We start from the raw sequence: 12,353 nt of genomic DNA, 5'->3' as shown, positions 1-12,353 counted from the left end.
CCCCATGTGGAGTTGCAAACCGTAATCTGTCTTTTTTATGACAGTTTTGGAGCAGTGGCTTCTTCCTTGGCTGATTTCTTTTGATTTTCCCAATTTGTCAAGCAAAGAGGCACTGAGTTTGAAGGTAGGTGTCACGCCCTGACCATAGAGAGCGTTTTATGTCTCTTTTTTGGGTGGGCAGTCTATGTTCTATGTTCTATGATTTTCTATTTCTATGTGTTTGGCCGGGTGTGGTTCTCAATCAGAGGCAGCTGTCTATCGTTGTCTCTGATTGAGAACCATACTTAGGTACCCTTTTTCCCCACCTGTTTTGTGGGAAGTTAACTTTGACTTTGTTCAGGGCACATAGCCCAAAGCGTCATGGTATGGTTTTGTTCTTTGTTTTGTCGGCGTCATTTTTAATAAAGAGAAAATGCTGCACCTTGGTCCAGTCCTTCAACCAGCCGTGACAGTAGGCCTTGAAATACATCCACAGTTACACCTCCAATTGACTCAAATGATGTAATTTCGCCTATCAGAAGCTTCTAAAGCCATGACATAATTTTCTGGAATTTCCAAGCTGTTTAAAGGCACAGCCAACTTAGTGTATGTAAACTTCTGACCCACTGGAATTGTGATACAGTGAAATAATCTGTCTGTAAATTTTTTTGGGAAAAATGACTTGTGTCATGCAGAAAGTAGATGTCCTAAAACCGACTTGCCAAAACAAGTTTGTTAACAAGAAATTTGTGGAGTAGTTGAAAAACGAGTTTTAATGACTCCATAAGTGTATGTAAACTTCCAACTTCAACTGTATGTTTTTCCCATGCCAATAAAGCCCTAAAATGATAATTGAATTGATAGGGGAATTAGATTTGGTGGGAGGTGTATGCAGATGAGATGAGAGAGATGGATGGGTGCAGATAATGAGGCCACTCCTCTCATTGTTTTTGTAACCAGGAAAGAGGGGGAGGGAGAGAGAGGGGGATGGTACAAGGAGGAGAGGGAGGGAAAACAGGGGGAGAGAGAGAATAAATGGAGAGAGAGGGGAGGGAGATGAGAGAGAGCGATGACAGAGTAGGATCGATGGAGAGGGGGATGACACAGAGCAAAGGCTTTGGAGATCTTTGATGCTTAAGGAATACCCTGTGTGTGTGTGTGATTTGAGAGCGGGGGAGAGAAGGATGGGTAGAGGGGCTGGGAAACCGCTGCAGTGCATTGTTAGGCAGCTCGTGCACAGGAGAGGGAGACAGAGAACCCCGTTTTACAGCTCCAATATTACAGCAGTGCAGTTATATCCACAACAATGACAAAGCCCACCACTCAGTCTCCTGCTATTGAACCTCTAATGGTATGGCTACAAGCCACAGCATTCAACACACTGCCCTTCACAGTCTAATGGATAAGAGTATTGCCTGTCAATAATATGATGCTTCCCTTTTCTATTAGCCTGATTTCCCAATTACCATATCTCTAGGATTTCACTAAAGATATAATACGATTATGGTAATAATAATGTTCACAATGTCAACACATGTTGATGATAATAATAGTAATAATACAAGTTATAGGTATAGCAATAATAATAATGATATCACTCTTCCATATTTAACTAAAAGCTGTCTCCCTCAGTCATACTAACTTACTAACGGGATCGTATAAGACCCTCACTGCACTGGTAAAGAGAGAGGGAGAGAGATTGAGCGAGCAAGCGCAGAAGAGAGAGAGAGCCAGAGAGGGAGGGAGAGACAGTGTGCAAGAGAGCGAGTGAGAGCGAAGCGAGCTAGAGAGAGAAGCGTGAGCTAGAGAGAGAATGTATGGTGTCAGGGTAACGCTTCCTTGCTTGTATCCAGGGCCTTTGTGAATACACCATGGGATGCATCGGCTCACGGAGACTCAGTAAGACCTGCTATTCTTCCCTTATGGCTGGGGGCTGTGGTTGGGGCTGGGGGCTGCGGCTTGGGTGGGATAACAGGGGTCCTGCTTGCTGCTGTTCCGTACGATGTGTGTGTGTGTGTGTGTGTGTGTGTGTGTGTGTGTGTGTGTGTGTGTGTGTGTGTGTGTGTGTGTGTGTGTGTGTGTGTGTGTGTGTGTGTGTGAATAGGCTGTGAGGAACGGGGGATGAAGAAGGGGGTGGATGGTAACCACATCACCGTTTAGATGGGGCTTGACAATTCACGTTTGGCCAAGATGTCAGCGACAATATGTGTTAAAATGTGCTGCTGTGTGTATACGTTCCACCTCCTTCCCTCCCTCTTCTCCTGCCTTGATTTAGGATGATGCCTGGCAGAGTGTATGTGTGTGTGGGAGGGAAAGCGAGAGAAGGATGGAGACAAAGAGACAGGGGAGGGAGATTGAGAATGCTATGATAGTTGTTGTTCACAGAGAGGGAGAGATAGATAAAGGATGAGAAGGAGAGGGAGAAAAGAGGGGAATATTCTATTGTGTAGTATAGTATTACGTGTGTAAATAGAGAGAGAGAGAGAGAGAGAGAGAGAAAAAAAGAAAGATGAGGTGGGCTGGAGGGAGAGAGGCAGGCAGGCAGAGAGAGAGAGAAAGAGAGATGAGGTGGGCTGGAGGGAGAGAGGCAGGCAGCGAGAGAGAAAGAGAGATGAGGTGGGATGGAGGGAGAGAGGTAGGCAGGCAGAGAGAGAGAGAAAGAGAGATGAGGTGGGCTGGAGGGAGAGAGGCAGGCAGCGAGAAAGAAAGAGAGATGAGGTGGGATGGAGGGAGAGAGGCAGGCAGGCAGAGAGAGAGAGAAAGAGAGATGAGGTGGGCTGGAGGGAGAGAGGCAGGCAGAAAGAGAGATGAGGTGGGCTGGAGGGAGAGAGGCAGGCATAGAGAGTGAAAGAGAGATGAGGTGGGCTGGAGGGAGAGAGGCAGGCAGAGAGAGGGAAGACATGCTGAATTGTATTGCAGGCAAAGAGGAGGGAAGATGGAGGGAGGGGTTGAGATGGAGAGGGAGGGGTATATGTGAGGGAAAGAGTGTATGGGATTGCATGGAGGGCTATTCAGGTTGGGATTGTCCTGGACAATACCCATCTGTGACACTTTAGGTAAATCAACGTCAGGACTACTGGGTGGGGTGGGGGGGCGGGCGAGGTAGTAAATAATAATGCATACGATTAAAGGTAAACACACCTCAGAAATCATATAATGTATGTACAGCATAAGCATATGTAATGATTCATATGTACAGTAGAGTCTTCAATAGGAAACATCAACAACAAGTGGATTGTGATATGCTACAGAAAAACAGGAGGAAAGTACTAATGTAAAGTGCATTGTGAAATATTTGTCATCCACTTTGTACGTTCCCAAAGGAACGTTCAATACATAATGATTGATGAACACTCAGTACAGCATGATGGTGTGGCCGGTGACACGTTGCTTCTTCAAAGTCCAATCGCTTGAAAACTCGGACTGTATCAACAGTGGACTACTGAAAAGAACAGCAAAATGTTGTTTTTGAGTGGATTTTCCCTTTTAAGCAAAAATCTCTAGACACAGTGGAGGCTACTTGCTTGAAGATATATTAGTACTGTAGTAGTCTTTCTCAGCACTGAGGTACAGTACCTAGTAGTTTTAAATGGCTGAAGGACACAGGTAGGTTAGAGGTGAACAATTTAATTTCAGCACGACATTACTTGAAATCCAGTGAACAAATTTTAAAGCTGCCCATTATTATCATTATTTCAACTGCCTGAACTGAAATAACTTCAAACTAGAGATAACAACACATGAAGTATCCAAAGGATGAAAGACATTGTAGAATGAGTTGATGTCCAGAATGTAAACCACCTGGCAGCGGGTGTGAGGTGAATAGTGAAGCCATGATAACTGTGTTAAACTAGTGCTATACACATAGAATTAGGAGTTAGAATAATAACTAGTAATTGAATAGGATCTCCATGGATATACAGGCCAGGGCACCTGTTTAGACACGAGTCACACACTGACAGTGAGTCACACACTGACTTCCAGTGAACTAATGGATGGTATTATTACTTATTATTGTGAAATGTCATGCAGACACGGGAAAAAGAGTGAATGTAGGCATGGTGGTGAATATTGATGTGTTCCACAGCATAGCCTACAGAGAATTTGAATTGAAGTGAAGATTAAAAGGTTAGAAATACATACTGGAGTGGTACACTTTCTGTGAGTAGTCAGTGGTCTGATTCTTAAAACAGAATTATTCTTAAAAGTCAAGCATGTTGTAACCATGGCAACGTTTCTGTCCTATGACGACTGAATATAGGCTAGGGTTCTTCTAGGCTGTTGTTTAACACTTGATTTAGTGAAGAAGTGAGTGTGTGCTGCTGATACTGCAGTGTAAAGAGCTGGAGAGAGCAGCGTGGTGTGTAGGTCCGCCTGCCTGGGTGTGGCAGCAGTGTTTGTCCTGGGTGAGAAGGGGTTTAGTGTCCAGTATTGATCGGCCTCCTCAGCTGCAGTCCTCCCTGCCAACCACAGATCAACAGGAGGAGGCAGAGGAATACAATATCTACACACTGGAGTAAAACAGAGTATCTACACCCTGGAGTAAGACTAGAGTATCTACACACTGGACTAAGACCAGAGTATCTACACCCTGGAGTAAGACTAGAGTATCTACACACTGGACTAAGACCAGAGTATCTACACACTAAAGCAAGACCAGAGTATCTACACCCTGGAGTAAGACTAGAGTATCTACACACTGGACTAAGACCAGAGTATCCACACACTGGAGTAAGACCAGAGTATCTACACCCTGGAGTAAGACCAGAGTATCTACACACTGGACTAAGACCAGAGTATCTACACACTGGACTAAGACCAGAGTATCTACACACTGGAGTAAGACCAGAGTATCTACACACTGGAATAAGACCAGAGTATCTACACCCTGGACTAAGACCAGAGTATCTACACACTGGACTAAGACCAGAGGATCTACACACTGGATTAAGACCAGAGTATCTACACACTGGACTAAGACCAGAGGATCTACACACTGGACTAAGACCAGAGTATCTACACACTGGAGTAAGACAGAGTATCTACATACTGGAGTAAGACCAGAGTATCTACATACTGGACTAAGACCAGAGTATCTACACACTGGAGTAAGACAGAGTATCTACATACTGGAGTAAGACCAGAGTATCTACACACTGGAATAAGACCAGAGTATCTACACACTGGAATAAGACCAGAGTATCTACACACTGGACTAAGACCAGAGTATCTACACACTGGACTAAGACCAGAGTATCTACACACTGGACTAAGACCAGAGTATCTACACCCTGGAGTAAGACTAGAGTATCTACACACTGGACCAAGACCAGAGTATCTACACACTGGACTAAGACCAGAGTATCTACACCCTGGAGTAAGACTAGAGTATCTACACCCTGGAGTAAGACTAGAGTATCGACCCACTGGAGTAAGACCAGAGTATCTACACACTGGACTAAGACCAGAGTATCTACACACTGGACTAAGACCAGAGTATCTACACACTGGGCTAAGACCAGAGTATCTACACACTGGGCTAAGGCTCATGCAGGTCTGTATGCAATGTCAGTTCTTTAGTAAGCACCTGATAAATAGAAATGCTTCACTATTCTGCACCACCTGTGGTGCTGATAACTACACTTTACCACATCCCTATACTATACCAAAAGTGGTGTTGATACCTGCAGTATACTACATCACTATTCTCTACCACCAGTGGTGTTAATCCCAATACCACATAACTATACCGTACCACCAGTGGTGTTGATTCCTATACTATACTGTACTGCAAGTGGTGTTGATGCCTACAGTATATATCATCACTATTCTGTACCAACAGTGGTGTTGATAACTATACCACATCACTATACTGTACCAACAGTGGTGTTGATAACTATACCACATCACTATACTGTACCAACAGTGGTGTTGATAACTATACCACATCACTATAATGTACCACCAGTGGTGTTGATACCTATATCACATCACTATACTGTACCACCAGTGGTGTTCATACCTATACCACATCACTATACTGTACCACCAGTGGTGTTGATACCTATACCACATAATGACAATGTACCACCAGTGGTGTTGATTCCTATACCACACCACTATACTGTACCACCAGTGGTGTTGATTCCTACATTATACCTCATCACTATACTGTACCACCAGTGGTGTTGATTCCTATACCACACCACTATACTGTACCTCCCAGTGGTGTTGATACCTATACCACATAATGACAATGTACCACCAGTGGTGTTGATTCCTATACCACGTCTCTATAATGTGCTACCAGTGGCGTTGATACCTATACCACATCACTATACTGTACCACCAGGGGTGTTGATTCCTATACCACATCACTATAATGTACTACCAGTGGTGTTGATACCTATACCACATAATGACAATGTACCACCAGTGGTGTTGATTCCTATACCACATCACTATACTGTACCACCAGTGGTGTTGATTCCTACATTATACCTCATCACTATACTGTACCACCAGTGGTGTTGATTCCTATACCACATCACTATAATGTACTACCAGTGGTGTTGATACCTGTACCACATAATGACAATGTACCACCAGTGGCGTTGAATCCTATACCACATCACTATACTGTACCACCAGTGGTGTTGATTCCTACATTATACCTCATCACTATACTATACCACCAGTGGGGTTGATACCTTTACCACATCACTATACTGTACCTCCCAGTGGTGTTGATACCAATACCACATAATGACAATGTACCACCAGTGGTGTTGATTCCTATACCACATCACTATAATGTGCTACCAGTGGCGTTGATACCTATACCACATCACTATACTGTACCACCAGGGGTGTTGATTCCTATACCACACCACTACACTATACCACCAGTGGTGTTGATTCCTATACCACAAGTGGTGTTGACACCTATTCCACACCACTATACTGTACCACCAGTGGTGTTGATTCCTATACCACACCACTATACTGTACCACCAGGGGTGTTGATGCCTATACCACCAGTGGTGTTGATAACTATACCACATCACTATACTGTACCACCAGTGGTGTTGATTCCTACATTATACCTCATCACTATACTGTACCACCAGTGGTGTTGATTCCTATACCTCATCACTATACTGTACCACCAGTGGTGTTGAATCCTATACCACACCACTATACTGTACCACCAGGGGTGTTGATGCCTATACCACCAGTGGTGTTAATACCTGTACCACATCACTATACTGTACCACCAGGGGTGTTGATGCCTATACCACCAGTGGTGTTGATTCCTATACCACATCACTATAATGTGCTACCAGTGGCGTTGATACCTATACCACATCACTATACTGTACCACCAGTGGTGTTGATTCCTATACCACATCACTATAATGTACTACCAGTGGTGTTGATACCTATACCACATAATGACAATGTACCACCAGTGGTGTTGATTCCTATACCACATCACTATAATGTGCTACCAGTGGCGTTGATACCTATACCACATCACTATACTGTACCACCGGGGGTGTTGATTCCTATACCACATCACTATACTGTACCACCAGGGGTGTTGATGCCTATACCACCAGGGGTGTTGATACCTATACCACACCACTATACTGTACCACCAGTGGTGTTGATTCCTATACCACACCACTATACTGTACCACCAGTGGTGTTGATTCCTATACCACATCACTATACTGTACCACCAGGGGTGTTGATGCCTATACCACCAGTGGTGTTGATAACTATACCACATCACTATACTGTACCACCAGTGGTGTTGATTCCTATACCACATCACTATACTGTACCACCAGTGGTGTTGATTCCTATACCACACCACTATACTGTACCACCAGGGGTGTTGATGCCTATACCACCAGTGGTGTTGATACCTATACCACATCACTATACTGTACCATCAGGGGTGTTGATGCCTATACCACCAGTGGTGTTGACACCTATACCACACCACTATACTGTACCACCAGGGGTGTTGATGCCTATACCACCAGTGGTGTTGATTCCTATACCACATCACTATACTGTACCACCAGTGGTGTTGAATCCTATACCACACCACTATACTGTACCACCAGTGGTGTTGAATCCTATACCACATCAGGACCCGCCAGAGCCGTCATTCTAATAATGCAGCCTGAGTGCCTGTGTGTGGAATTCTCATGAAACCAGTTTTAAAATGTCTGTAGCAAACTGAGTTACAAAACCATGATGCATCTGCAAAAATCAACTATCATTAAGACTAAGATGTCTAGTTTTTGACTAAGTGTTTTATTTTAAATACATTTGACATTTTCTGCAGTTTTTTTGTACATTTTCTGTCACGGATCCCCCTGGAACTTTCATTGCGCACACCTGGCCCCTATTCCCACTGATTGTACTTGTAACGGAATTCCTCTTCTTCAGAGGAGGAGTAGCAAGGATCAGACCAATGTGCTGCGTGGTAAGTGTCCATAATGATATATTTAATAAATCAACAGAACACTGAACAAAATAACAAAAGTACAAACAACCGAAACAGTCCCGTATGGTGAAAACACTAACCCATGATACAACCACCCACAAAACACAATAGAAAACAGGCTACCTAAATATTGCTCCCAATCAGAGACAATGACTGACACCTACCTCTGATTGAGAACCATGCTAGGCCAAACACATAGAAATATAATACAGAACAAAACATAGAAAAACAACATAGAATGCCCACCCCAACTCACACCCTGACCAACTTAAATAAAGACATAAAAAAGGAACTAAGGTCAGAACGTGACAGTATTTGTATATATGTGCCCTTCGTTCACAATGGTGGTGTCGATTACTGTTACAATGTCCGTTGGTGTGTGTGAGTACCTGTGCTGTGTGTTTTGGGCTTTCATGACCATGTGGATTCCGCAGATGATTACGGGTCTCGCCCCGTGTGATAATCATTGTGCGCTAATGTTATTTATTTGAGGTACTCCTTGCTCTTTTGCTGGGGTTTCAACCCTGTGTTTTATTTACGTTTGTTTGTTTGTTTGGTCTTTGTCCCTGGGCCTTTACACGGCATGCCATAAATTGGGATGAATAAAACCCCTATTACACATTCTTGCGCCTGTCTCCCGACTCATTCATGCCAACGTGACAGAATAATCGACCATTAAGGGAGACAGTGGGAACGACCCGTCCGACGATGCTGCGACTGGTCCGTCCGGCGTAAATAATAAACAAAGATGTAAAAAAAGGTCTTACAGTAAACATTACTTACTAAATAAATTGTAATAATTACATTTTAAATATGTATATTGTCAGTGTTATGTTTAACTCAGGTCTTTTCATTAGGGGAGCAGTGTAAAAGATTTGTTTGTAACTTCTTTGGACTGTTGCTGTAATGAGAATTTTGGTGTTGATCGTTGTGGAAATTGTGGTAAAATACATCATACCTAATAGAAAAAACATAGATAAGTACAGATCCTAATCTCAGCGATTCAAGAAAATGACAAGAACAATTACACTTGAGAATTTTTGCGTCAAATGTACGTTCCGTGAGAATGACCCGTGTGTGTGTGTGTGTGTGTGAGCATACTCACTCCTCTTTTTTGAAGTGTGTGCTGTAGTGTGTGTGTGTGCATACTCTCTCCTCTTTTTGAGGTGTGTGTTGTAGTGTGTGTGTTGTATGTGTACGTATACAGTGTGTATTTATAAAGTGTGTGTGTGTGCATGTGCGTGTGCGTGTGTGCTCGACTGCCCGCCAGCTTTCCATTACACTGCTTTGTTTAAGATATTTCGTTACTGAAAGGGATTCCCTGATATTGAGTTGATTAAAAGTGCTAACAGACAGACAGACAGATACGATTCACTCTACACTCTTAGAAGAAAAGGTGCTATCTAGAACTTTAACGGGTTCTTTGACTGTTCCCATAGAAGAACCCTTTGAAGAGCCCTTTTTGGTTTCAGGTAGAACCCCTTTGGTTCCAGTTAGAACCCTTTTGGTTCCTTGTAGAACTCTTTCCACAGAGGGTTCTACATGGAACACAAAAGGATTCTATCTGGAAACAAAAAGTGTTATCCTATGGGGACAGCTGAAGAACCCTTTTGGAACCCTTTTTTCACAAGCACAGTGATTGGAGCATTGATTGGCTGAGGACTGAATCGACTGACACATAAACACAGTCAAGGTGAACGACTCAGTGAAGAACTACTTAATTGAAAGGGTGTTTGTGTGTGTGTGTGTGTGTCATCTGGCCTTGCCAGTGTGTCATCATTCTGTTGCTCAATTATTTGAGTGTCTCAGTGACAGTGTAGGGTGACAACCCTTGATCAGTGTGTTTGGGAGAAATAGAGAGTGATTATGAGAGTGCCTGCGTGTGTGTGTGCATGTGTATGAGAGTGACTGTGTGTTTATTAGAGTGGCCATGTGTGGGCGCAGTGTGACAGTCCTTGATGGTGAACACAGTGACTCAGTCTGAGAGTGAGTTATGAAACTGACACGCCATCTTGCCTTTAATGCTGACAGCTTGTGTGTGTGTGTGTGTGTGTTGGTATGTGCACAACACTGCTATTGTCTATATCATTACCACTAACAACAGATAGAAGAAATAAAGCACGGTGAACTATTACAGAGCACCGTGTTTCACACCTTTCCCCACTGATCACCCGATCGTACAGGCCTTTATTTGTTGAATCAGATGAATCAGGTTAGTGTAGGTCTGGAGAAAAATGTTGGTGATCACTACTTAGTTCTTAGCCCAGGCTGTCAGTCATGTTAACCCATGCAGGGTCCTACAGGTGGTGGGGTTAATGACTAAGCTGGAGTAATGAGGCATGGCCTACCCTCTCATGACAGGTGCATGTACCGTTGGAGGGTGGAGCAGAGGGAAGAAATGTTTTCAGGAACAGGCCATCCACCCGTATCTTTATCTGACAGGCTTTTAATCTTTTAGCCTTTCACCATTTCACCCGCAGCCTCCCCATACGCTCTCTCTGTACCATCTGGAGCTCTGGTGCTCAGCTGTTTCCCGGCCCAACTCTCTCACACACCAGCCCTCTACAAGTTCAGCCTGCCTCCCACCGTGTCAACTAGCCTCACCACAGCTGTCACCACCAGCACCAGCCAACCAGAACAGAGACCCCCGTTCATATCCAGCTCTGCATCGCTCGTTTGCAGCAGGGCCTCTGAAATAAAAAGACAGATGATGCTCAAGCGCTTCTTTCCATGTCAGTGGGAGTTGTCAGGTCGCCGCCGGAGTCTTAGCTGACAGGGCAGCCGCTGCAGATCTATGGTTGTTCGTTTGGCACGGCCGCCATGCTCTGTCACCCCTCCTCTCTTTCTCCTCTTTTGCTCCGCTCTTTCTCCTCTCTTCATCTCTTCCTCGTCTCTTCCTCATCCCCTTCACTGCCTCTCCCTCTCTCGCTCCAGAGTGGCTGGGTCTCGATTGGACCCGTCTCCTCCATTGCCGCAGGGGGATATCTATCTAAAAAGAGAGCTGGACTGGGGATGGGGGAGAGGGCTGGGCTGGGGATGGGGGAGAGAGCGGGGCTGGGGAGAGGGCTGTGCTGGGGATGGGGGAGAGGGCTGGGCTGGGGATGGGGGAGAGAGCTGGACTGGGGATGGGGGAGAGGGCTGGGCTGGGGATGGGGGAGAGGGCTGGGCTGGGGATGGGGGAGAGGGCTGGGTATGGGGGAGAGGGCTGGGCTGGGGATGGGGGAGAGAGCTGGGCTGGGGATGGGGGAGAGAGCTGGGCTGGGTATGGGGGAGAGGGCTGGGTATGGGGGAGAGAGCTGGACTGGGGATGGGGGAGAGAGCTGGACTGGGTATGGGGGAGAGGGCTGGGTATGGGGGAGAGGGCTGGGTATGGGGGAGAGGGCTGGGTATGGGGGAGAGAGCTGTGCTGGGTATGGGGGAGAGAGTTGGGCTGGGGATGGGGGAGAGGGCTGGGTATGGGGGAGAGGGCTGGGGATGGGGGAGAGGGCTGGGTTGGGGATGGGGGAGAGAGCTGGGCTGGGGATGGGGGAGAGGGCTGGGCTGGGGATGGGGGAGAGGGCTGGGTATGGGGGAGAGGGCTGGGCTGGGGATTGGGGAGAGAGCTGGGCTGGGGATGGGGGAGAGAGCTGGGCTGGGGATGGGGGAGAGAGCTGGGCTGGGTAAGGGGGAGAGGGCTGGGTATGGGGGAGAGGGCTGGGTATGGGGGAGAGAGCTGGACTGGGGATGGGGGAGAGAGCTGGACTGGGTATGGGGGAGAGGGCTGGGTATGGGGGAGATGGCTGGGTATGGGGGAGATGGCTGGGTATGGGGGAGAGAGCTGTGCTGGGTATGGGGGAGAGAGCTGTGCTGG

At 45.8% G+C, this 12,353-nt stretch overlaps 1 protein-coding gene across 3 annotated transcripts in view; it reads left to right on the top strand.

The window, feature by feature from the left end:
* The first annotated feature begins 1,720 nt into the window (after window positions 1-1,720).
* Window positions 1,721-12,353, top strand: part of fam131bb (family with sequence similarity 131 member Bb) — a 35,027-nt gene continuing 24,394 nt past the window's right edge. For 2 of the 3 annotated variants that reach the window (XM_031786095.1, XM_031786082.1), the window contains exon 1: window positions 1,734-1,878. In XM_031786095.1, the coding sequence (XP_031641955.1) occupies window positions 1,851-1,878 (28 nt within the window). In that variant the 5' untranslated portion in view covers window positions 1,734-1,850. Of the gene's footprint in view, window positions 1,879-12,353 lie in introns of all 3 variants that reach the window. The other variant, XM_031786089.1, reaches the window with a different exon arrangement.

The sequence above is a fragment of the Oncorhynchus kisutch genome, linkage group LG2, assembly GCF_002021735.2.
Source record: "Oncorhynchus kisutch isolate 150728-3 linkage group LG2, Okis_V2, whole genome shotgun sequence".
NCBI classification, from domain to species: Eukaryota; Metazoa; Chordata; class Actinopteri; order Salmoniformes; family Salmonidae; genus Oncorhynchus; species Oncorhynchus kisutch.
Note: the sequence above shows the minus strand (reverse complement) of the source record. Positions and strands in the feature narration are given on the sequence as shown.